Source organism: Camelina sativa, chromosome 12 (genome assembly GCF_030686135.1).
Source record: "Camelina sativa cultivar CO46 ecotype springtype chromosome 12, ASM3068613v1".
Classification (NCBI taxonomy): Eukaryota; Viridiplantae; Streptophyta; class Magnoliopsida; order Brassicales; family Brassicaceae; genus Camelina; species Camelina sativa.
In genome coordinates, this window is record NC_141891.1 from 15,049,404 (window position 1) to 15,076,388 (window position 26,985).

General features: G+C 44.0%; 3 protein-coding genes and 1 pseudogene across 3 annotated transcripts; 2 read left to right on the plus strand and 2 right to left on the minus strand.

Moving 5' to 3' along the window:
- The first annotated feature begins 4,757 nt into the window (after positions 1 to 4,757).
- Positions 4,758 to 18,452, plus strand: LOC109127953 (pentatricopeptide repeat-containing protein At1g05750, chloroplastic pseudogene; annotated as a pseudogene).
- On the plus strand, positions 5,316 to 10,290 carry LOC147930546 (uncharacterized). Its single transcript, XM_087478636.1, has 4 exons — positions 5,316 to 5,396; positions 5,465 to 5,489; positions 5,840 to 9,164; positions 9,309 to 10,290. Exons 1-4 carry the CDS (start codon positions 5,316 to 5,318, stop codon positions 10,288 to 10,290), a joined length of 4,413 nt encoding a protein of 1,470 aa, XP_087334762.1.
- LOC104731780 (syntaxin-22-like) lies at positions 18,407 to 20,343 on the minus strand. The gene is made up of 7 exons (XM_019233796.2): positions 19,803 to 20,343; positions 19,557 to 19,650; positions 19,347 to 19,456; positions 19,188 to 19,253; positions 18,945 to 19,102; positions 18,793 to 18,863; positions 18,407 to 18,696 (listed from the first exon to the last, which is right to left on the minus strand). The coding sequence occupies exons 1-7, from the start codon at positions 20,006 to 20,008 to the stop codon at positions 18,631 to 18,633; spliced, it is 771 nt and encodes a 256-aa protein (XP_019089341.2). The 5' UTR covers positions 20,009 to 20,343; the 3' UTR covers positions 18,407 to 18,630.
- A 3,452-nt stretch (positions 20,344 to 23,795) lies between these two features.
- LOC104731782 (syntaxin-23-like) lies at positions 23,796 to 25,994 on the minus strand. The gene is made up of 9 exons (XM_019233383.2): positions 25,525 to 25,994; positions 25,317 to 25,410; positions 25,071 to 25,204; positions 24,906 to 24,980; positions 24,662 to 24,819; positions 24,526 to 24,580; positions 24,282 to 24,439; positions 24,130 to 24,200; positions 23,796 to 24,033 (listed from the first exon to the last, which is right to left on the minus strand). Exons 1-9 carry the CDS (start codon positions 25,728 to 25,730, stop codon positions 23,968 to 23,970), a joined length of 1,017 nt encoding a protein of 338 aa, XP_019088928.2. The 5' UTR covers positions 25,731 to 25,994; the 3' UTR covers positions 23,796 to 23,967.
- Between the last annotated feature and the right edge of the window lie 991 nt (positions 25,995 to 26,985).

Below are 26,985 nucleotides of genomic sequence, written 5' to 3' on the forward strand. Positions count from 1 at the left end.
AACTATGAAAAACAACGAACTGGACTTTTGTATTTACTTTTTCTATTGATTCGCTCTGAGCTTGATTACATGTGTTGTGTCCTTCACATTCATCTGCTATTTAAACTAAAATTCCTCGAAACCCTTCCTGAACGTCTCGCTGCAATCTCGGCTCCCCAATCCCGATTTCTTCTCCAGGTTGACTTCATCCTCCTGCTCGGGTTTTCCTCCATGGGCCCTTACTGGGCCTCTTTTCCTGGCCTGCGCGTACGCCCTAATGGGCTTATTTGGTGGGCCTTATGATCGTCGAAACCCAACACCAACAATTGCCCCCCAGCCTTTTAACCTATTTTTGGGAGGGTTGAAAGGCGAATATCCAGAGAATCTTTCATGTCGTTTCGGTTTCGCGATCTTCCTCGGGGAAGGGGCAAAACATGCGGAGGCGACTCGTCGAGCTGTTCGTGAGGCCAAGGAGCGGATGTCCCAAGACTACCGGGCGGTGCTGGATTCAGTGAAGAGCAAGTGGGAGAGGAAGAAAGAGCAGACCGCGGTCGAGAGCGATCTCGCAGAGATCGAGTCCAACCTTCTTTTGATCAAGCAAATCGACGAGGGGAGGACATCAATTGCGGAGGAGGTGCAAGTTCTCGAGACGCAGCGGGCGGTCCTTGCGGTTAGGTCCAACTCCTTGGCGGTTTCGGACTTTTCGGTGAGCAAATTGGACCTTCCTCAGATCTCGGAAGACTCGGTCGCGCCCATGGAGGTTGACGCCGGAACCGGGGTCCCGCGCGGTCTGGACGAGCATGGGAGCAACGCGAGTGCCGCGAAGGATCCGGAGGCTGGGACCGGGGAAGAAGACGTTTGAGTTATGGCGTCTTTATTTTATTTATCGTTTTGAACTTGCGTTATTTGCCCGAAAGGGCTTTTAAATCTTTTGTTATGACTTGCCCGGGGGGGTTCCCAAGACTTTATTTCTTTTCGTTTTTTGGAATCAACTGCCTGGGGAGGCATTTAAACCCTTGTTCTTTTCATATTATCTTTGTTAACTGTTTCGGGTCGAAACGCGTGAGTTCTAATATGTACTCGGGGTATACGGAACTCTCCTAGGCCGGCTTACGGACAGCGGGAAATGTTCCCCGGGCACTTAATTTGTGAACTCCGTAGAATTCACTAAAAATTTGCTATTTGGGGATGAAGTCCTTTGAGGTTTTCCAAATTGGGTAGTGAAATCTTATTTGCTTTCACGTGAGGTCGTGGGGTGCGGACCGTTAGCTAGAGCTGTGTTGACCTTGTTGTTTTTGTTTTTGTTTTTGATGAAGTGTTCGAAAAAGCTTGAAACGGTTGCAAGACAGTGCGAAATTCGCATGTGCTGTTTGGTGTCGTAGGTACGTTTATTTGTAGGCAATTTCGTCGCGCCGTTAGAAAGAGTTATTGTTTGTTGATTTGGTATATTTGGTAACGGTGCACCAGGTCATGGTAAAATTCGCGTTTTATTTGGAAAGATTTTGCGGAGCGGATCGAGTTGGGAAGGTGGCTGCGCTCAGGATATTGAGCTGCCTACGTACCCCGTAAGGGGATCAAGCCAGGTCGTAGTTCGATTATTATGGATACCTCTTAGAAGTATTTTTTGAGGTTCATGACGTTCCAAGGCCGGAGCTCGGCTTTACCGTTGCTCTCGTCTACGAGGCGATATATGCCATTGCGAACGACCTCGGTGATACGGAAAGGTCCTTCCCATTTTGCCGGCGTTCTTTTCTTTTCTGTGATCGAACATTCGACGGAGTACTCGGTCCCCGACGGTGAAACGCCGAGGTCGGATCTTCGAGTTATAGAAGCGAGCGATGGCATTCTGGTAATTTTGAACTTGCACGTAGGCTTGTTCTCTCTTCTCGTCGATGACGTCGAGGTGATCGCGCAGCGCTTCGCTATTTTCCTCCTCATTCTCGGGGGAAACAGCTCGGCGAATACTGCCTATGGTAACTTCTGCCGGTATTACGGCCTCAATTCCGTAGGCTAAGGAGAACGCGGTCTCGCCCGTGCTGCCACGCGGCGTAGTTCGGGTGGCCCACAATACTCCGGGGAGCTGAGCGTCCCAGCCTGACTTCGCCGAGGTGTACTACTAAAACCATTTACGGTGCTTTTGATGACTTATGGATCTCGGCCAGAGCGGCCCGCTCCTCTTCTGCTCGGGCGAAATTAATCGACCTATGGAGTGCGTCGTCGAGCGACGGGGGTTGTCGAACGGTGAGCTCTTCGCGGAATTTCGAGGTGTATCATAAGCCATGCCGAAGGGCTGCCAGGGCAACCTCGTCGTTTAGGTTGGTTATCCTGGCTTTGGTTGACTTGAAGCGATTGATGTAATCGCGGAGCGGTTCGTCTTTTTCTTGGACGAGAAGCCAAAGGTCTGATTCGGTCACCTTAGCTTGGAAAAAGACTGAATACTGCTTCAAAAATGCCGAGGCGAGCTGATCGAAGCTGTCAATGGAGTTAGATTCCAAAGAGGCGAACCATTCCAACGCCGGTCCCACCAGGTTCTCGGCGAAGTAACAGCAGTAGCCGGCTTCACACTCGTCGTCGGTGAGATAAGCTTTTGTTATGGCTAATCTGAAAGCTCGGAGGTGCGCTCCCGGGTCCGTTATGCCCGCGTATTCGGGAAGGCGGAGCTTGCCCACGTCACGAAGGCGAACCTTCGCGATTCGGTTTGTGAACGGGGTACGCCTTGTTTCGGCGATCACGCGATCGATGTCTGGGGCTGCGCTTGTTGCCAGGTGCACCTTAGAGCGGATTTGGGCCATCTCTGCGCTTGACTTATTCATGTACTCGGTTAGGAACTGCGCGCTGAATGCGCCGCTACTCGGTGGTCCGGGAAGACCGAGATCCTCGGTCGTTATTCCTCGTGACGCCCCATCTCTGAGTTCTCCTGTCGGGACTGGATCCAGTCTCACCGAGGAGCCCTCCAGAGCCCCCGAGGTGCGGAGGACCTGCCCTGCTGACCTGACTTCCCCGGATGGGGGATGCTCGTCACGTCGCGAGCTCGCATTACCATTTAAGACCGACGAGCTCGAAGCTCCGTTGCTCTCTGACGGCGCGAAAACGGGTAACGTGGACCGCCTCAAAGTCGAGACGAGTCCGGGGAAGCGCTCTTTCCGTGGGATTGGTTAAAGCTGTTCCCGAAGAGTACGCGGAATCCCGATAGGGTCTGAGATTTGCGCGAGAAGCGAGCTCTTGTTCATGCCGCTCGATTCTGTTCATGAGGGCCCGATTTGTCGCATCTTGACTTTGGGTCTTATCGATCAGAACGGCGAGCATTCCGCGAATCTCGGACAGATCGTTGCTGACGGGGGTCCCGGAGGAGACCACCGGCGCATGGTGCTGTCCGGGTCGGTTCGTTCCGTTATTCTCTGAACGAGTCCATACTCGGGACTGATTCCTGTTTCTTGTCAAGATCGCGGGGGCCGTGGGAACAACCCCGACGGTAACCCCTGGGTTTGTACTACCGAGATTCTGAGTTTGGGTGGGTCTGTGATGAGTGAGACCCGAACCTCCCAAAATACTTTGGTTCGGTGCTTGACTGTCGTCAAGTGATGAGCCTGTCCCGGGTCTGACTAGATCTGTAACCTCGTTATCGGACTGGGCTGACGCGGGTGCACCCTGGGAAGGTGCACTGATGGAGGTGGATCCGTGGACTGCCGCTGGTGGAGCAGTCTCTGAGATGATTGTGTTAGCGGTGGATGGATCCATTTCGCTGGAGTTCAAAGCAGTCGATTTTTGAGAATAGAAAGACCTAAGTCCCCACAGGCGGCGCCAAATTGTTGGGGCTAGAAACAACAATTAGAAGAATAAGTTTGTAAAATGAGATCTGGGCAGACTTTCGGTACAAATCGACTTAGAACTGTGAAAAACAACGAACTGGACTTTTGTATTTACTTTTTCTATTGATTCGCTCTGAGCTTGATTACATGTGTTGTGTCCTTCACATTCATCTGCTATTTAAACTAAAATTCCTCGAAACCCTTCCTGAACGTCTCGCTGCAATCTCGGCTCCCCAATCCCGATTTCTTCTCCAGGTTGACTTCATCCTCCTGCTCGGGTTTTCCTCCATGGGTCCTTACTGGGCCTCTTTTCCTGGCCTGCGCGTACGCCCTAATGGGCTTATTTGGTGGTCCTTATGATCGTCGAAACCCAACACCAACAACACACGAGTGCTTAGTTTTGAGAAAAGAAGAACGAATTGAAAGATGTGACAAATAACTGTGTTGAGCTCTGCTGTGTTCTCGTTGTCAATTCTCAACAACGATTCGATAGCGAGATGGCCAAGTTTCAGGTAAAAATTAAAAGGTCCTTAACTAATTCCATAAGACCATAACTACTCTCCGTTTCTGCCATGTAATGAGAAATTTGCAAATATTTGTTAATTTGATGCAGAAAAAGGATGAACATGGTATGTCAAGACAAATTTGAGGCTGCGAAGCTAGTTAGTAGTACTTATCAGGATTGATGCCGCCAAAGATATGGAGGATTGCGTGACCGATGCTGCATTACTTGGCAGCTAAGCTAGAAACGTGCTGTGTTAGTTAGGGTTTTAAAGGTTTTTCCTATTTAAAAGTTAGTTAATTAGGAGGAGGGTTCTTAATGTTTTCTTATTGATTTTGCTTGAAGCAATCTTGAAACCGGACCAAACCGGATCCGATTTTACCCGGTCTTCTAAGTTGAATGTTTGGTTTAATTTGAGATAAAAAAAAAAAGAAAAATAATTAATCCATCACCGTCGTCTCACACGAATGGGTCTCCTTCCCGTCGTCGGAGTTACTTCGCCGGCGCTACCGCAACAAGTACCTTTCATCACCCGTAAAAACTACGCCAATCAAAAAATCCAGAAACTTAATCAATCTACCTCCGAAACCATTGTTTCATGGACTTTGTCGCATCAATCTCCTCACACGCAATGGTCGGTTAGCGGAGGCAGCCAAAGAATTCTCCAATATGAGACTCGCCGGCGTAGAGCCTAACCACATCACTTTTATCGCTATACTCTCTGGTTGTGGTGATATTCACACTCCGAAAGTGAAGCCTTGTAAACTTGGTCTCGATAGAACCCATGTCAATTCTCTGAATGTACTCAAAACGCGGTCGTGTTAAGAAGGAGGCTAGATTGGTGTTCGATTACTTGGAATATATAAAAATTCGGTTACTTGGAATACAATGATCGATGGTGTTGGACATGGGCTGTGCCCAATATGCCACTCGGCCCAACAAAATAAGATAATTGTGATTTCGGCCCGATAAAATTGGATGAAAGTTATTAGTAACTCGTGAAGGGACAATCTCGGGAATTCACGATGGAAACTCTAGAAAACCTTCGGTCTACAGTCCGCTATATAAAGCAACAGTACTCACTGGAGAATATCCATCAGACTCACGTACAATACCCCGAGAACAAAACTTTGTGTCTAATCATAGTTATTGTTTCCTGTATAATTCTCGTTAGCTTCCGAGCTCGTCATTGTTCGCTTGTTAGTTCTCCTGTGAACTGACGAGCACAATCTTGACTCGTTTTAGTGACGACCTCACATCTTTATTGTTAATAAAAGAACAAACTTCACTCTTCCCCCAAAAATCGATATTTATTTAGTGTTGTGCAATCCTTAGTACAAACAATTGGCGCCCACCGTGGGGCAAGAGCAGAACACTTCTTTTTGACGAATCAATACCGACGGTCCTCACTTCCTCGAAGTTTCAAGATCCATGACGAACCCTAGCGATGATCTCAACGAAGCAACGGAGCAGCCGATGGAGCAGCGATGGGGGCGAACGAGAACACGAACTGTCCTGCCTTAACCCTCTTCGACAATCTCAACCGAAGGCTCCCTGCCGAGCACGACCCCTCCTCCGAACACGACACCTCCGCCAGCGCCTGACGCATCCTTCGAGCCTCTTACAACTGCTGCAGCTGGATCCGGACCTGCCCCTGACCAGCTGGTAACTAACGCCACCGCTCTTCTCAGCGCCGCTCTCACCAACGCTGCCGCTCTCCCCGGCACCGCTCTCACCAACACTGCCGATCACTCCAATGCCGCTCTCCTCAATGCTTTGCCCGTCCAAAGGAGCGGACTCGACGACCTGATGCAAGTCATACTCGATCGACTCGATGGTCAGGAAACGCGAACAAACGAGCGGCTCGAAGCGATTGTGACAGCGCAGGAAGCATCGCAAAATCAAATTAGCAGGCTCCAGCAACGAAGGAGCGAACGCCGGAGCGAGAAAGACCCTGGCGATCAGCATGCAAATCCACCGCCCCCTGCGACACTGTCCGTAAAAGAACGCTACGAAAGCCATAGACGCCCACCAGCGTCGATCTTCGTAGGCTCCATGGAAGAACGCCCCAGAGAAGTCCCATCCGAGGACCAAAACCGAACGCAGAGACGAAGCGGAAGCCCGCCGACCCCAACTTTGCCGAGCCGACAATCCGACGCAGATCTCAAGGACGAAACCATACGGCGCCTTGAGATGATGGTCCAAGACCTCTCCTCGAGAGTTCACCGAGCAACGAGCTCGGCCCCCAATCTCGACCGAGTACTCGAAGAAGTCCAGCGCTCGCCGTTCACAGCAAGGATCTCTCGTGTTCGTGTTCGTGTTCGTTACGTAAACAAGTTCAAATTCATCCCGTATAATGAATTGGATGATCCAAAGCTGTTTCTGACTTCAATGAGTTTTGCTATAAGCCGAGCTCATTTTAGTGAAGAGGAATACGAAGCTGGCTGCTGTCAGCTATTTGTCGAGAACTTAGCTCACGAAGCATTGGGATGGTTCGCCCGGCTCCCGCCGAACTCAATCGGAAGCTATCACGAGCTGACGACCGCTTTCCTACAACACCACTCCACATTTATGATTCGAGGTGCCTCGAATGCCGATTTGTGGAACATGTTTCAGCAAACCAACGAATCGCTCCGAGATTTTATGGAAAGGTTCCAAAAAATAGTTTCGAAGCTCTCGATCGCTGACGATACAGCGATATCAGCTCTCCGCAACGCTCTCGCTCACGGTTCCCGATTTAGGGAAGACATTATAATCCATGAGCCCCTGTCTCTGGACGACGCGCTGCACCGCGCCAACAAATATATCGAGCTGGATGAAGAAAGCGCATCGAGAGCGAACCGACCGTTGCCGGAACCACCGACCTCTAAGTCGGCCAAAGGAAAAGAAAAGGCACAGGACGAGCATCACGAGCCTCGTCAACACTTCGACAAGGAGTACGCTGACAAGCTGGAAAAAGCGAAGAAAGCTCAAGCGTTCGCTGTTAGCAATCAGGACCCTCAAGCGTCATCATCGAAACCCTGGAATAACAAATGGGTCCGGGACCCATCGGGCAAGGGTGGTAAAAAGTACTGCGACTACCATAAACGAGCAGGGCATACCACTGAAGAATGCCGCACGCTCCAGCAAGTACTGCTCGATAAATTTAAGGAAGGCCACATTGACGTCGAACACGAGCGACGACTAATAACGGCCCACAGGGATAATCAATTTTTTAACCATGAGAACGAGAACCCAAGTAGGCAATACAATACAGCTCTCGCCCCACAGCAAGTCACTGAGGCCCTGCCCCCGCCCCCAGCACCAACCCTTAAGAGGAACCCCAAGCCGGCCGACGACCCAAACGCTCCGGCCCCGTGCCGAAGGATTAATATGATTATGGGCGGCCTAACGAATTGTCGAGACTCGGTTCGTTCCATCAAAGCTTACAGGCGGGGTCTAGAGGTCAAGCGGGACTGGATGGCTCAAAGCACGCAGCCCATCACAAACTCCGAGCCAATCATATTCACAGAAGACGATGCATCAGGCCTAGCAGGGCCGCACAACGACCCATTGGTGGTTGAGATGGCAATTGGTGAAAGCATCGTCACCAAAATCTTAATTGATACTGGCAGCTCGGTAATTGTCATTTTCAAAGACGTGTTGATTCAGATGGAGGTCGAACTGCGCACAGCCGACCATGAAGTCCAACCCCTCACCGGCTTCGATGGCGATACAGTTATGATGGTCGGCACGATAATGCTTCCAGTCTACGTAGGCGGAACGATGCACTGCATCAATTTTGCCATTGTTGACAAACCAATCGTATACAACGTCATCTTGGGGAATCCATGGCTGCATAAGATGAAAGCTGTAGCATCAACGTACCACCAGTGCGTAAAGTTTCCTACCTCAAGAGGTATATTCACGCTGCAAGGAGACCCGTTGATCGCCAGAACTTGCTTCATCGTCGAACGGCAGCAGCGTAGTGCTCGCACCTTCGCAATCTCAGACCCCGCCGAGCAGTTAGATGGTCGCATCCGTCCGAACACCGAGCTAATCCAAGTGAACATTGACCCTTCCGACGCGACTCACTGCGTAGGGATCGGTGCCGACCTACCACAAGCTATCAAGGACGAGCTCGTCAAGTTTCTGTGCCAGAACGTCACCACCTTTGCGTGGAATATGAGCAGTATGACCGGGATCGACCCCAGTATAACCTGCCACGAGCTCAATGTAGACCCAACGTTCAAACCGGTCAAACAAAAGTGCCGTAAACTCGGACTAGAGCGCACCGCTGCCGTAAACGAGGAGGTCACAAAGTTGCTCGCTGCTGGATCCATCAGGAAGGTCAAGTATCCCGAGTGGTTAAGCAATCCGGTAGTCGTGAAAAAAAAGAACGGCAAGTGGCGGGTGTGCATCGATTTTACCGATCTTAACAAGTCGTGCCCAAAGGACAGCTTTCCTTTCCCAAGAATTGACCAGCTGGTCGAGGCAACTGCGGGAAATGAACTTCTATCGTTCATGGATGCTTATTCAGGATATAGTCAGATAATGATGCACAAAAACGATCAAGAGAAGACAGCCTTTATCACTGATCAAGGCACTTACTGTTATAACGTCATGCCGTTTGGCTTGAAAAATGCTGGTGCGACCTACCAGCGCCTCGTTAACCGTATGTTCGCCGAGCAGCTCGGCCAAACAATGGAGGTGTATATCGATGATATGCTGGTAAAATCGACCCATGCTGCCGATCACGTTTCACATCTCGCTAAGTGTTTCGAAGTTCTCAACCAATATAACATGAAGCTGAATCCAGCAAAGTGCTCGTTCGGCGTAACTTCTGGAGAATTCCTAGGATACCTCGTCACCAAGAGGGGTATCGAAGCTAATCCGTAACAGATTTCGGCGCTCACAAACACTCCATCTCCACGAAACACTCGCGATGTGCAGCGACTTACGGGAAGAATTGCTGCTCTCAATCGGTTTATTTCACGCTCCACCGATAAGTGTTTACCCTTTTACCAGCTGCTGCGCAGCAACAAAAAGTTTGAATGGGATGATAAGTGCGAGTCCGCCTTCCAGGAACTCAAGATTTATCTAGCTACTCCCCCAGTCCTGGCGAAGCCCGATCAAGGAGAAACGCTCTATCTGTACATCGCCGTCTCCAGCTCGGCGGTCAGTGGGGTGCTTATTAAAGAGGACAGGGGAGAACAGCATCCCATTTTCTATGTCAGCAAAAGTCTCGATGGAGCTGAGCTCCGCTATCCAACCTTGGAAAAGCTCGCCTACGCCGTAGTTATCTCAGCTCGGAAACTACGTCCGTATTTTCAGTCCCACACCATGGAAGTCTTGACTAACCAGCCCCTTCGGACCATTTTGCACAGTCCAAGTCAATCAGGTCGTTTGGCCAAGTGGGCAGTGGAATTAAGCGAATATGATATTAAATACAAGAATCGCACTTGTGCGAAATCTCAAGTACTCGCTGATTTTTTGGTCGAGCTCTCTCCCGAACTAGAATCAGGCACTCCGCGCGAAGAGAAGTGGTTGTTGCACGTCGATGGTGCTTCCTCCCGACACGGCTTTGGGATCGGCATACACCTTGTTTCACCAACAGGTGAAGTGCTCGAACAATCATTCCGGCTCGCCTTTGCTGCCTCAAACAACGAGGCCGAGTACGAAGCCTTGATCGCAGGAATGAGGTTGGCAAGCGGAATTGGGGTCAAGAATTTACAAGTCTTTTGCGACTCGCAGCTGGTGACCCACCAGTTCAGCGGTGATTACGAATGCAGGAACAACCGAATGGACGCTTACCTTAAAGTTGTCCAAAACCTATCCGGTTCATTCGAGTCGTTTGAGTTGACGAAAATTCCTCGCAGTGACAATGCTCCAGCCGACGCCCTGGCCGTGTTAGCGTCTACATCTGATCCCGACCTCCGTCGAGTGATCCCAGTCGAGAAAATCGATCAACCAAGCATCATTTCTCCTGCGAACATCGATCCCATTGCTGAAGATCTTTAAAAGAAAAAGGTTATGGAAGATGAAACTTTCAACGTTCCAGTCTCAAAAAAACAAAGAACGAACAACGGTACTCCCGTGCTAACATTGCTTGTCTCTGAACCATCGGCCAGTGCCCCATCAACTTCTATTGAAAGCTCAGCCGAGCAGGAATCCGCCAAACAAGGATCCACCGAACTGATATCTATCGAACAAATATCTGAAGGATCAGAGTCCGCCGAGCAAGGATCCACCAAACGAATATCCGCCGGAAAAGAAACTGGACAAGCATCTGCCGACCACAAGTCCGTCAATCAAGGACAAGCATCTGCCGAGCACGAGTCCGTCAGTCGAGGACAAACCAGTTCCGAACCTAAAGATCGACCACCTGATTGGCAAGAAGAAATCTGTTGCTACATCGCCGATGGCATTGCGCCGTCCGACAAATGGGAAGCCCGGCGCCTTAGAGCTAGCTGCGCACATTACACTCTCTTGGATGGTAACGTTTTCCACTGGACCGCATCTGGTGCACTGTTGACTTGTGTCGGTCCCAAAGAGGTCAATGACGCAATGAGAGAACTCCACGAGGGTTCCGGTGGCAATCATTCTGGAGCTCGCGTGCTCGCAATGCGTATACGCAACAATGGTCATTATTGGCCTACAATGAACGAAGATTGCGAGAAATTAGTCGCAAAGTGCGAAAATGACAACGCCACGCTCCTATTATTCACGCGCCAACCGAGCTTCTAAGGACAACAACACCGCCTTACCCCTTCATGAGGTGGGCAATGGATATCGTTGGACCACTCCCCGTGTCTCGTCAAAAGAAATACATCCTCATCATGACGGATTATTTCACCAAGTGGGTCGAAGCTGAAGCCTTCGCAAAAATCGGAACTCCGCACGTCCAAAAATTTGTGTGGAAAAACATCATCTGTAGGCACGGACTCCCGTATGAAATTTTCACTGACAACGGCACGCAGTTTACCTCGCTACAATTTGAAGGGTTTTGCACAAAATGGAGAATTCGCCTGAGCAAGTCCACACCTCGCTACCCGCAGGGGAACGGACAAGCTGAGGCGACCAACAAGACAATCATCGACGGACTCAAAAAATGGCTCGAAGACAAAAAAGGCCTTTGGGCTGACGAACTCGATGGTGTCTTGTGGTCGCACCATACCTCCCCGTGCCGATCTACAAGACGAACCCCGTTCTCCCTTGCATATGGAATGGAAGCACTTGCATCTGAGGAAATCGGTGTGCCAACACTGAGACGCTCCATGCTCGTTCATGATCCTGCTTTAAACACGGAAATGATGCTCGATACTCTCGATACCCTCGAAGAAGAGCGTGGCAGAGCCCTTATCCGAATCCAGAACTATCAGCAGCAAGCTGCAAAGTTGTACAACAAGAAAGTCAGGCCTCGCCACTTCGATGAAGGTGACCTCGTCCTCAGGAAAGTCTTTGAAAACACAGCCGAGCTCAACGCGGGAAAGATGGGCGCTCACTGGGAGGGCCCATACTTGATCTCCAAGGTATTCACCCCTAGCGTCTACCAGCTCCTCACCTTGGACGGCACCCCGATTCCCCGTTCATGGAATTCCGGAAACTTGAAACGCTACTACCACTAGCAATATGAACTACGAATGGCTTGATCCCTCTCTGAGGGTACGTAGGCAGCCCGTCAAAAGGCACAGCTATCCCAAAAAATCAAAAACAAAAGTTTGAACATTTCAAAACCAAAACGAGCTCTCTCGAACGAGTCCGTCTCAGCGAGATGTCCAGCTCATACATCAACCCTCTGGCCAAGGGAACGATTTAGAACGCGTTCCTCATGGATGCAGCAGTGAAATAATCCGCACCAAAAAGCCGAGCCCAGTCTCGCATTCAGCTAGCAGGCGGTTAAGTCTGTATAAGCCAAGTTCTCACTTGCACTTTCTTGCCGACCTCGTGACACACACAGGATAAGCCGGACACCAGGGCCGCACCTAAAAGGTACGACGAGCTTATCTTGACTACCACCCTAAACACTTGGAAATCGATACGTAATAGGATAAACCGAGAGACGTCTCGCACCGTAAAGTACAAATTGATACCAAAGATAGGCAAAACACAATTTTTATTTCATAACAGGAACGACCAACAAAAGGCCATGCTCGGCACAAAGAACAGAAACAAAGGCCATGCTCGGCATATGCATCACGCACAGGCGTTCAATCTTCTAGCCCCAGATCAGCATTAGAGGGAACATCAAACTCTAGCCCGTCGATCGTCTCCCGCCAAGCCAGGCACTCCTCACGCAACTTCTCCAGCGTATACATTGGGACGTCTACACCCCTAGCAGCCATACTCTCCAGATATGAGCAGATTCCTTCAGCACGGCTGCTCTCAATGAAGATATGGTCTGTACACTCTAGCTGAATAATGTATCGATGTAATACGTCGATCCGAGTTCAGCAAGCATCGATCTCTGCATTACTTTCGAAAGGTCTGGTGTTGAGAGGTTCAAGATCACCCTCTTCAAGTTTAGGAACCTCCACTGCATCCACTGCTGCTTCACGACGAGAACGCTCCTCGAGCAAACGATCCCATCTCCACTTTGGAACGAAGAACCCCTCATCGATCATAGTTTCGAGATACGCAACAGTCCCGTCCACACGATCAAAATGGAAGCAAAGCTCGAACTTACGGCGCGTAGCTAGAGTGTAGGCCCTTAACCTCTGGATCCAACGATAAAACTCGAGTTCGGAGCGAATCACATTGTCTAGACCTAGCGCCATAGTACCAACCTCAACCGCTCAAAACCAAAAGAGAGACCTTTCATGAAAAAGAAACAGAACGAAGTGGAATGGCAAGAAGTGAGCATTTGAGGAGCAATTTATAGAGCAAAGGATACAATTTTCGAGGTGAAGTAACCAATACAGTGATCCTCGAAAACCACATCCATCAAACGATCAACACATGTCAAAGACCAGAGGGTAAAACATAGCAAGTTCCAAAAAGAAAAAGTACAATGCCTAAACGGCTCAATATCCGGTCAATCGAACGATAATGCAAGGTCCCAAAAAGAAAAAAGTACAACGCCTAACAAGGCTCAACATCCGCTACATCACGGAGATAAGGTCCAAAGATACAAAAAATAACACAAAGGAAACAAAGACAAGTCACTGGTCGGCATCGACCTGAGCGTCCGAGGTCGCGGGTGCCCCTGCCGTAGCGACCTCTCCCCCCATGATCACAGGAACATCTGCGCTCACCGGTGCCACCTGAGGAATCGCGTGGACGAGCATGCTCTCCAGGCCGAGCGTAGTCTCTGGAAAGGCCTCGAGATCGCTATCCAGAACTTCGGTAATATCAAAACCAGCGACCTTGTCCTCCAACATCTTCGAATCAGTCTCCAACGTAAGCAACATCTTCGGCGGAATGACCATGCCACCCGTCATCAGCTCCTGGAGACACTCATAAGTACCCGACACCTGACTCAACGACATCAGAGACTCATGCGCTGCTCTGTTATCAAGGATGTGCCTCCTCAGTCTCTCAATGCAAGACCTATAGCCAGCAAGCTTGGCATCGAAGCCCTGCCGCTCTGCTTGCAACTGCTGCAGCTGCCCTCTCTTAAATGTGTTGTCTGCCTCAAGCTGCTCGATGCGGGAACGAGAAGCTTCCAAAGAAGCCTTGTGCTCGGCCAGAGAAGCCTTGTGATCAGCCAACTGTTTCCGATAACCGGCGGCCTGCTTTGTCTGGGCAGCAGTCACCCCCCGCTCCTTCTCAAAATCCTGGCGAAGTTCCTCGGCCAACCTCCTGGGCGGCTCAGGGGCGAGCATCAGCAACTTGCTTCGCCAGCTCGGCAAGACGGCGCTCGTACGAGATGACCATACGGTTCACAAAACCGCCATCCTGAAAGCATAAGGGATAAGAAGTCAAGACAACGATTGAAGGTGCTAACTCAAAATATGAAGAGAAATGCCAACCTGAAAGTATCGCCGAGCCCATGATCGGTACAGCTCAGGATCGTGAAGAGAATCCACAGGAGGAAGCGGACCAGAAGAGCCGCGAAGCTTGCTAGCAAGCTCGCCACAAGAAACTCTATTGTTGAAGAACGACTTTTCCTTCGTCTTGTTGGAGAAAGAAAACGAGTCATCGGTCTCAGTGGTATCATGCGGTACGCCGTCCCTCCTAGATCTCTTGGATAACTCGGGCTCAGAAACAATCACCTCGCCAAGAGAAGCTCTCTTCCTCGTCGGAGTAGGACGCCCAGAATCAGCAACAACAATAGCTAAGGCCTCAGAAGTCTCGCCGCGCGACTTCTTCTGTGCGCGGGGGGCAGCAGAAGGAACAGTAGCAGCTCTCTTGTCGGCACGAGCAGAAGCCATCTCCGCCGATCTAACATCACTGGCAGGTTGCGGCTCGGCATCAACTCCCGCGACAGGATCAGCGACCTCGGCATCAGCAGCACGCGCAGAAGGGACAACGACAATGCACCTACTTAACTGATCGGCATAGCGAGGAAGACGAGTGTTAACCTTTCCCATTCCTAAGCGTGGTAGACCTGAAAAGAAAAACAAAGTGAGACAACTTAATAACCACCAAACGTAACCGTGAAAGTCACAAGAGCTTATAGAGAACTCACGAGATCTCTGAGTAAGGGAAGGCCAATCAATCGCCCCTCTCGCTCTGATCTTCCTGAGATTGTCGAAAAACCCTGGAGGATGAGCACGCAAGCGAACGACAGGCTCTGCAAACATCAACAAAAACAAGGTGTGTTAGAAACAAATTGGAGAAGATCAACGAGCAAAGATAAGAAACAGCAAGGCTACCGGGAACCAAATTCCACTCGGTAGCATAAAACATATCGAGGTTGTCAACCGAAGTCTCATCTAGCTTGACAAAGAAAAAGTAACGCTGCCAATGACGAATCTTCTTCTCAGCTCCGGTGATGATCTGATAACCCGACTTAGCACTAGTATAAAAGTATCCAAGACTACCTCTGACTTTCGTAAATCTGGTGGCTTCCTCGAGGAAATGCGCGTCAACCTCTACACCACAATCGGTACCAAGTATCGCCAAACCAGCTGCGTTGCGGATACCTCCCACAGAAAGCTGAGAAATAGCAATCTTGCGTCTCGCACAGTAACGCATCAAGAACTCCGGCAGAGGAAACCAAAGGCCGCAATCAGTGAAGTAATGCGTATAGAGAGTGATAAAACCTGCTGGAGGCGTCCAAGGACGCTCGTGAGATTTAGGAATCTGGAATACCAACCCATCAGGCATCTTACACCACTGCGCCATCTCAGCAATGGTGTCCGATGTGCACAATGAAGAACCCTGATCGATCGGACCAACGGCGAGCTCGTCATCAGAACCAACAGGAACAACACCAAGACCCAGAACAGCCGAACTTGGAACGACATCCTCAGTTGGTACGACGTCCATAGGACTCCCACCAGAACCACTTTCGCTACCCTCACTAAACTCGGGAATATCATCAAAGTTGAAATCGTTGGCCAAACTATCAACACCAAGGTCTCCACATTCTGCCCCAATATCAACACCATCGAAAGCATTCTTATAGTTAGTACCCGATTCTCTCGAGAAAGCGCGTCGGATCCCTGCAAGAGTCTTACCACGCGCGTATGTTGGAACATGAGAGCTCGTGGAAGGTCGGCCAACCTTCCTGCAAAGCAAGCCGACCTCGCGGCCTCCCATCATAAGATCGGCATCGCCATCATTAGAGTAAGCGTCAGAATCGGAACAAACGCGACTAAAACTATCAATTTGACCTCTGAATTCCTCTGCGCCGACCTCGTTTCCGCACGAACGAGATCTATCTTGCCGATCATCCAGCTCGGCATTGTCCGCAGTCTCGTGAACTCGTGAGCTCCGAATTGTCAGCCGAATAGGTCTCATGCCATGCTCACTACCGATCACATCATCGACGCCGAGCTCATGACCACAAGGTCGCCGAGCACCATTGATTCTATGGCCGCCGAGCTCACAAGTTCGCCGAGCACCGTTGACTCCATGGCCGCCGAGCTCACTACCGTCGATCGCATCATCAATGCTGATCTCACCATCAATCCCATTATCGCCGAGCTCGCAACCATCCTTACCGTTGCCGAGCTCATCACCGCTCAATACAACTCGACCTAACTCGCCGCTCTCAAGACCAGTCTCAACCCGGTAATCAACCAGCTCACCGCTCTCAAGACCGACCTGAGCATCAGCTTCGGCCACGTCAACCTCAAAACTCATTCCCACTCGCCGACCGCTGATCTCGGATCTGTCAATCTCACCGTCGACTTCACCACTGCCGAGCTTATCAGTGTCGACCCCGAGTCCTTCCTCATTGACCCCTATTTCCCTTATGCCGAGCTCATCTCCTCTTAAACCCGCGGCGACCGCGACACGATGACTGGCGGTCACGGTTTCATCCAGACTTGAGCTGGTCTCGCAGCCAACCCGACATTCTGCATTCAAACCGACCTCTTGACCTCTCATGAGATCGACATCACCGCAATCCAGGTCGGCATCAACCTCAAACCGCCGATCTCCACCAACCTTTGCCTGCCGACCTCCGGATCCATCATCTCCGCCGATCCCGCGGCTTTGACTAACCTCCAGTACCATGACTCTCGGCGCCACCCGAGAAGGACGGTTAATCGACGGATCCTGCCGTTCGCCGACCATGGACGACCTCAATTAGAAGCTTGCTCGGCGGCGGCCGAACTAGGTAAATCTAATCGAAAAATAAAGAGAGAAAGTAGAGAGAGAAAGCAAAAACATAAAAGTAAAGAGATAGAGAGAGAAAGTTACCTTCTTGTGGAATGGGAGGAGTTAAGAAGGAAGTGAGAAGAGGAAGGTGCATAAATAAGTAAATAAAATGGAAAAATTACTGTCAAATCCGTCATCTCAATCACTCTCTTCTCTTTTTCGGGAATGTCATTGAAAACCGCGCTCAAAATAAAGACCGAAGGATTTTTCCAGTGTCTCTCGGAAAACGAGCCAACAAGTTACAGAAGAAATTGTAGAAGAATCACTGTAGCAATTTCATTCCCCAAAAGCAATCCGAGACGATCTGTGCCGAGCAGGCACATTACAGACAATTCGAGCACGCCCGCCGATCGCAGAAAAACTGACGCTCTCCGGACTAAGGGGGGAACTATTGTTGGACATGGGCTGTGCCCAATATGGCACTCGGCCCATCAAGACAAGATAATTGTGATTTCGGCCCGACAAAATTGGATGAAAGTCATTAGTAACTCGTGAAGGGGCAATCTCGGGAATTCACGATGGAAACCCTAGAAAATCCTCGGTCTACAGTCCGCTATATAAAGCAACAATACTCACTGGAGAATATCCATCAGACTCACGTACAATACCCCGAGAGCAAAACTTTGTGTCTAATCATAGTTATTGTTTCCTGTATAATTCTCGTTAGCTTTCGAGCTCATCATTGTTCGCTTGTTAGTTTTCCTGTGAACTGACGAGCACAATCTTGACTCGTTTTAGTGACGACCTCACATCTTTATCGTTAATAAAAGAACAAACTTCACTCTTCCCCAAAAATCGATATTTATTTAGTGTTGTGCAATCCTTAGTACAAACAGATGGGTACATGAGGAGTGGTCAAGTCGATAACGCTGTTAAGTCAGTTCGACGACATGCCTGAACGGGACTTGATTTCTTGGACAGCTCTATGATAAATGGGGGCTTTCACGATGAAGCGTTGGTATGGTTCCGTGAGATGCAGATTTCAGGAGTGAATCCAGATTACGTTGCTATTATTGCTACTCTCTCAACGCTTGCACAAACCTCCTAGGTGCTCTCTCTTTTGGATTATGTTATGAGTCAGGATTTCAAAAACCAATGTCAGGGTGAGTAATTCACTGGTTGATTTGTATTGTCGATGCGGGTGTGTTGAGTTTTCTCGTGAAGTATTTGACAAGATGGAGAAACGAACTGTAGTTTCGTGGAATTCCAGTCATTGTTGGTTTTGCTCCTAATGGAAACGCACATAAATCTTTAGTCTACTTCAAGAAAAATGCAAAGATGAAGGGTTTAAACCTGACCCAGTCACTTTCACCGCTGCACTAACGGCTTGTAGCCATGTAGGTCTAGTAAATATAACAATCAAGGGTAAAATTGAAAATCGTCTTTATTATAGAGGTAGGAATGTAGAATAAAAGGGGATAGTGTAGAAATGTTTTCTTGGTCAAAGGCACAAGAGAATTAAATCCATTAAGGGACAAAAGAAAAATAGTTCAATCCTTGCATGAGCACTATTAAGTGACAAGCATACGCTCATTATACTTCTTGATAGATGATAGGCCACTTGTCCATGCTTTCATGAGTTGTGAAAAATCAAACCGCGAGCACTACAATGACAATCAGGAGCACGATACCAAAAATTACCAAGAGCAAGCAAGCCTGAATGAAAGAAACAATGGAAAGAAGAAGTTTATAGGTTGATCTGATTCTCCAAAAACCCATTCATGATATGTAAGAAAAGTTTAAATATTATACCAGTGAAGAATATGATCGTTGAGTCATAAAGGCTCTAGCGAGATAGTTATCGATGTCAGTATTAGTCTCATCTATGAAGAGAAAGTGTTAGAACGAGGATACGAGGACATAAGTAAGCGTTTTGGTATGACAGGATTTAGAATCAGATTTACCAATCACGGCTTCTTCATCGTGTACCAACACTGCCATGTCTTTGAAGATGTCCTGCACCTCGTCAATTTCCTGCTGCATTTCTTGTATGTCTTGCTCTCTTTTCTCAATAAAAGCCGCATTATACGCAATCTTATTGTTCACAAGTGCAAGTTCTTTTCTGTAACAAGAGCAACAACAAACCAATTAGTAGATGCGTCATGAATCCGAACAAAGATGGAGACTTTTGTCTGTACAAAACTTACTTTTTTGATTCCAAAAGAAGATCCAGATCCTTCTCAGCATTCACAGCTGCCTCACTGGCTGTATAGCTAATCTCACCCAAGGCCAAGTAATCAATACACCAAAACCACACAAAATAAACATGAAAACATTTTCAAACTCTTGAATGAGCATTATCAAACCTTGAGGGAAGAGATGCTCTTTCAGCAGCTAGACGCTGAGCCTTGAGAAACTCTTGCAATACAGCTTGAAAGTCTTTTGCAAGCTTAACATCCACAATCTTCTTCCTTTGCTAACCCACCACCAACATATATATATATAAACAAAACCATCAAATTCCCTAATAAATGAAGAGATGAACAAATAATCATTTTTTAATCAAAATCACTCACATCAACACCACTCCGATGATCAGTTTCCCTAGCTTTTTTAAGTTTAGCCGATGTATCTTTCACAAGCTGTCCGATATGTAATATCGTCTTGTGCCTAACACACACACACACACACACACACACACATCACAAACCAAGCAAATTGAACCATTTACAACCACTGATATTAAGAAACTATTTTACATTCCAAGAACCTTATAAACCCAGAAAAAGGAGAAAACTTTTGAGAACTACTTTAGTACTTACAGCTTGTCACGAAGCTCAGGGGTGTCTTTAGGAGTACCAAGACTGTTGACAAGACGATGGAACGTAGAAACACCTGTATTGATCTTAAAGACACCTGCAGCAACAGCTTGAGTTGTATCTTGTCGACCACCACCAACACCACCTTTGAAGCTCATTAAAGAAGCTAATGATGTTTTTCTTCCCGCCTCTAAATCCTTAAAACTCATCCTCGAAAACTCCCAAGAAAATGAAAAATTTGAATTTTTTATTTGTTTTGTTTTCACGGTAAGCGAGATTGAGGACGTGACTCAGAATCTCCGGTGGGTTCTGTTTCTATCTCTCTCTAGGAAAGAACTGAGAGAAAACGTGAACGGCAGAGAGAGAGAGTTTGAGAGAAACGTGAAATGTCACATTACCTGTAACGAAGGAGAAGAAGAAAAAAAAATTTTCATTTTGGGAAAAATATCATTTGATACATTAACCTTTAGATTTAGGCCAGAAAACCATGAACTTCCAGCCAGAAAACCATGAACTTCCATTTAATACATCAAATTTTGCTGACTAGCCATTTAAATTTTGTTGACTAGCCATTTAAAACACCAAATATATAATTGACCAAGGCAAAATACACATGTTGTTAAAAAAAGAATGCATTTTGATTATTTCTATTAGTTCACATTACTGTTATTTGTACATGTGCAACAAATATTTTTTGCAGTAATATTTTTGGCTAGAATTGAAAAATAGATATTATTTGTTTACATCAATTGAGTTGAAGATATTTTAAACTTAATAAATTTTCATGACGTAGATATTATTTTTACATCAACTGTATAATCTACTATTTATGTAATTAAAATACATTCTTATATCTTCTCTATTATTTAAGAGGTGATTTGTTAAATTTGTTGATGTAATACTCTTTTATGTTTTCCAAAAGCAAAAAATGTTTAAAAATAATATACATGTGATAGAAATTCCATAATTACATTTTTATGGACACTAGGTAGTAATCCATGCTACAACACGGACAAAAACAAAATATATAAAATTAAATTCATAAAAGTAAGTTACAATTTTATTATTTTAAATACATAAATTAAGTATTTGTACAATCTTGGTATTACATCCATATATCAGATTTCAGTTTGGATTTTTGTGTATATATAATCTAGATGTACCTACTTTAGAACGGGAAATACGTCCCCTCCTATCCCATCTGTACTATCCTGTTCCGTCTTGTTCCATGTACCGTCCCATTCCGTCTTTTAGATGATTACACGTTAGACAATGTTTATTAATAGAGATTGGATAAAAATTCTAGCATACCCGAATTTTCCTTTAAATCTTTCAAAAAACTATTTAATTGTTTTTAAAAATATCCAAAATTTTCAAAGTACCCGTTCCAAAGTAACTGGTTAGATGTCGCATAGTCAACCTTTTAAAAATATGTATCTTTGTATAGACAACACAATACAAAATGACCTATTAATCACTGGGACTCTTAATGTCTTATAAATATTATCTCGGCATACAATATGTTCCAATGTCATATCCATTTTTTATATTTAAAAGTTAAAATTAAATTTTATTATCTCATCTTGTGTTTTGTTAATTAGGAATAGTTTAGATAATTACTAGATTAGGATCCGCCCGATGTGCGGGTTTAAAGTAATTGTAATTAAAATTAAATTTAATAAAAATATATTAAAATTTATTGTACATTATTTATAAATTTGTTTTCCTATAATACACTGATTTATATCTCATATACAAATCGTTTATATATGTTACCATTAAAAGTGAAATTTTTACACCTAAGTATATTGTATGTTACAAATGGAGTATTACTTACCACCACCTAGAAAATGTCTATATGATCAAATTAAGCCAATTATTATATGTCTTTTTACTTTCACTTTTGCATAACTTCTTTAATCACTAAAATTGTTAGCTCAAAAATATTTCGAATAAAAAATAAATTACATCACAATAGTGCTTGACAAACCATGGTGAGAACCTCGGATCAGCCCTCCTGCGTCATGGGGAGACCTTGCGTCCAACCTCCTCCACCATGGAGAGAACCTTGGCTCCGCCTTCCTCCCATGGGAAGATAACCTTGCATCCAACCTCCCCCACGTTCTTCCCTTGGAGAGATAACCTTGCGTCCAACCTCCTCCACCATAGAGAGAACCTCGGCTCTGCCCTCCTCCTGTGTGGAGAGAACATGTTCAGGTCTTTTAGCTATCTCAAAGTGGCTTGGTCCAACAACCAATGAAACTAAAGACCATTTTCCAACGTTACAAAATCTATTGATAGTAACTAATGTTAAATTTGCCAATGTATTCGTGGAAGTTTCTTTGACACACCATGATGTACAAAGATGAAAATATAAATTAAATAAAACATTCTAAAACTATTACAATAAATTTTAAAATACAGTATTAGAAAAAGATGCATATATTAATCTTCCATTTTTTTGGTAAACATATTAATCTTACCTATTCCAAACTGAAAATGGAGAAAGTATGAGTATATTTTTGTTAAAAATAAGGAAAATTTGTCTTTCCATTAAAAAAGTTTCACCAATAGAACAAAGTTGAAAGCAATATCATGGTAAATAAAAGCAATAGAACTAAGTCGAATTTTTTTTATGAAAATCATATGTTGTTGAAAACTTCTTGGTAGACAATATTTTGTAGAACATTATTGTCGTAGTGTTTTATGTCTCTTTTAAGAATCTGAAGTCATGTAGTTGTAGTGACTCTGGAGAGGGCTACATATAATTCTCTCTGAGAAAATACTGGATTTGGCAAATATAAACCAACCTTTTTAAAAAGCTTTGACCTTGCCTCTTATTGATAGTCATTGCATAGCAAACTCGTACAGGAAATTGATTTCTCTGTAAATAGCAAGACAAATTCTTATCAAACATCATATTCTACCTCTCACATAAATTTTTAAATTTAGTAATATCAATTTTTGTTTAGCTAAAATATTTTTTCTCTTTTATGTGACTTTTGTAGGGTTTGAAACAAATAAGTAGAGTCAAAATTTTGGAGCATATGTAAAAAGGCTAAATGAAGAAGGTCTAAGGCACATGACACATTCTCACTTTTAAAAGAGACACAAGGTCTTTCGTATCTTTTTTACCTTTCGTTTCTATTGTTTGTTCATGTTTTGAAATTAGTAAATGTTGTTTAGAATTATTATTTTGTGTATCAATATTGTACTTTGTTTCTTTTGATATATTTTATAAATATTAAATTTAAAAAATTAGTTTTAGATAATAATTCATAAAATCTATTAGATTTTTAGTTTATAGTTAATATATCTTAGTTCATACCGCTTCATATCACTTACGTAAACAGTGTTCATACCAATTGGCTATTTTCAGCTAATCTATTTAAGTTGTTGACAAAAAAAAGTTAATATATCTTAGTTACAATACTAATGTTAACTATTACTGAATGTATTTTAAAATAAGTAAACAAATTTTATTATGTTTATTTTACCCACATATCGTATGAGACTTTTTCTATCCCAAGCAATTTGTATGATCTTGACTTTTCGTTACTTTCACAGTTTTGGTTTCCATCTGTAGTGCTCATGTTTGAAAATTCTAATTGAGTTTGATACATTGGAATGACCTCTTCCTCTCTCTATATATATGACAAAGATATGAGTGATATATATCTTTATATTTATTTATTTTTATTTTAAGATTAGCCCAAAGAAAAATAGGATTGTCTTTGTATAAGTTTAATTATTGTAGAATTTTTAGGATTTTCTCTAGGATAACTACGTGTATCTTTATTGTAAAATTATATGTATGATTTCTTTTATGTTTTTGAATTATAGTTTTCTTTTGTTTGGACGATTACTTTTTCTTTAGAATTACAAAATTGTATAATTTACAATATAATAATAAGATTTTATTATTATTTAATAATTTATAACATAATACTAAGATTTTATTATGAATTAGTAACTTTGACACATGTCACGATATTATGAATTAGTAACTTTTATAATATAATAGTAAGATTTTATTATTATTTTAATAATTTTATTATTTAAATAATCTACAACATAATAAGATTTTGACACATGTCGCGATCTTTTGAAACCAGACTTTATATAATAAGATTTTTATCGTTTGAATAACTCATTCCCAATTAGATAATCAAACCGCGAGCACTACAATGACAATCAGGAGCACGATACCAAAAACTACCAAGAGCAAGCAAGCCTGCATGAAAGAAACAATGGAAAGAAGAAGTTTATAGGTTGATCTGATTCTCCAAAAACCCATTCATGATATGTAAGAAAAGTTTGAATATTATACCAGTGAAGAATATGATCGTTGAGTCTTGGAGGCTCTAGCGAGATAGTTATCGATGTCAGTATTAGTCTCATCTATGAAAAGAAAGTGTTAGAACGAGGATACGAGGACATAAGTAAGCGTTTTGGTATGACAGGATTTAGAATCAGTTTTACCAATCATGGCTTCTTCATCGTGTACCCACACTGCCATGTCTTTGAAGATTTCGTCCACCTCGCCAATTGCCTGCTGCATTTCTTGTATCTTTTGCTCTTTTTCCTCAATAGTAGCATCATTATACGCAATCACATTGTCCAAAAGTAAATGTTCTCGTCTGCAACAAGAGGAACAAGAAACTAATTTAGTAGATGCGTCAGGAATCCAAACAAAGATGGAGACTTTTGTCTGCACAAAACTTACTTTTTTGATTCCAAAAGAAGAGCCAGCTGCTCTGGATCCTTCTGTGCATTCACATCTATGAAAAGAAAGTGTTACAACGAGAATACGAGGACATAAGTAAGCGTTTTGGGATGACAGGATTTAGAATCAGTTTTACCAATCACGGCTTCTTCTTTGTGTACCAACACTCCCACGTCTTTGAAGAATTTGTGCACCTTGCCAAATTTCTGCGGCATTGCTTGTATCTTTTGATCTCTTTCCTCAATACTAGCGTCATTAAACGCAATCACATCGTCCAAAAGTAAAAGTTCTTGTCTGTAACAAGAGCAACAAGAAACCAATTTAGTAGATGCGTCAGGAATCCAAACAAAGATGGAGACTTTTGTCTGTACAAAACTTACCTTTTTGATTCCAAAAGAAGAGCCTGCTGCTCCAGATCCTTCTCTGCATTCACATCTGCCTCACTGGCTGTAAACCTAATCTTACGAAGGCCAAGTAATCAATACACCAAAACCACAAAATAAACATTAAAACATTTTCAAACTCTTGAATGAGCATTATCAGACCTTGCGAAAAGAGATGGCTTGCGGACAAGAGGAGCATACACAGTTTCTTTTTCAGCAGCTAGACGCTGAGCCTTTTGAAACTCATTCAATACAGCTTGAAAGTCTTTTGCAACTTCCACAATCTTCTTCCTTTGCTAGACCCACCATCATTCAATACATATATATATTAAACAAAACCATCAAATTCCCTATTCTATTAAATGAAGAGAAGAACAAAGAATCATTCCTTAAATCAAAAACACTCACATCAACACCTCTCTGCTGATCAGTTTCACTAACTTCTTTAAGTTTAGTCGACGTATCTTTCACAAGCTGTCCGATATGTAATATCGTCTTGCGCCTAAAAAACACACACACACAAATCACAAACCAAGCAAATCGAACCATTTACATTCCAAGAACCTTTATAAACCCAAAAAAAAGGAGAAAACTTTGAGAACTACTTAGTACTTACAGCTTGTCGCGAAGCTCAGGGGTGTCTTTAGGAGTACCAAGACTGTTGACAAGACGATGGAACGTAGAAACAACTGTATTGATCTTAAAGACACCTGCAGCAACAGCTTGAGTCGTATCTTGTCGACCACCACCAACACCACCTTTGAAGCTCATTAAAGAAGCTAATGAAGTTTTTCTTCCCGCCTCTAAATCCTTAAAACTCATCTTTTTTGTATCTCTCTTGCCTCGAAAACCCCACCACTAAAATAATCCTACTCTTTATTCCCAAGAAAATGAAAATTTTGAATTTTTTATTTGTTTTATTTTCACAGTAACGGTGATTGAGGACGTGACTCAGAATCTCCGGTGGGCTCTGTTTCTATCTCTCTGGGAAAGAATTGAGAGAAAACGTGAACGGCGGAGAGAGAGAGAGTTTGAGAGAAACGTGAAATGTCACATTTAAAGGAGAAAAAAAAAAAGCCTGTTTGCACCTTTTCATTTTGGGAAACATATCATTTAATATAATAACTTTCAAATTTAGTCAAACAAACCATGAATTTTGTGGATTAACTTTCAAATTTAGTCCAAAATCCATGAACTTTGTGATTAACTTTCAAATTTAGTCCAAAATTCATAAACTTTGTGATCAAGTTTTGTTGACTAGTCATTTATGACATCAAATATCATTGACCAAGCTAAAATACACATATAATTAAATTAAGATAACTGAACAACTAACAACTGTTATTTTTGCTATTCAACAACATGTTGGTTTCGGTATTATCAAAAATATTTGATGTTTTAAATAGTTAGTCAACAAAAATTGATGTATTAAATAGCCTCCCACAAAATTTATGATTTATTTTGGCTTAAATTTGAAAGTTCATGTATTAAACCAAAATTATATAATTTAATAATTTTTTGTGTTCAGCAAGACGAAAAGACTTTTAATCGAATTATGCATACGTAAAAAAAAATGCATTTTGATTATTTCTTTTGGTTCACATTACTTAACATTCTTTGCTTTATACATTTATACCGTAAAATCAAGCTTAATTTGACTGTTATACAACTATGTTATTTGTACATGTGCAACAAATATCCTTTGCATCTATTCGGTTAGAATTGAAAAAAATATATTATTTGTTTATATCAATTAAGTTGTTGAAGATATTTTGAACTTAAGAAATTTTCATGAATTATATTCATGACGTGGATATTATTTTTACAATAACTGTATAATCTACTATTTATGTAATTAAAATACATTCCTATATATTATGTATTGTTTAAGATGTGATTTGTTAAATTTGTTGATGTCATACTCTTTTACGTTTTCCAAAAAAATTTACTTTTGTAAAATACTATGAGAATCGTTGTGCTAAATTTTATTTGTCTATTAAGCATTAACAAACAAAAATAATATACATGTGATAGAAATTCCATAATTACATTTTTATGGATATATACCCCAATTCAA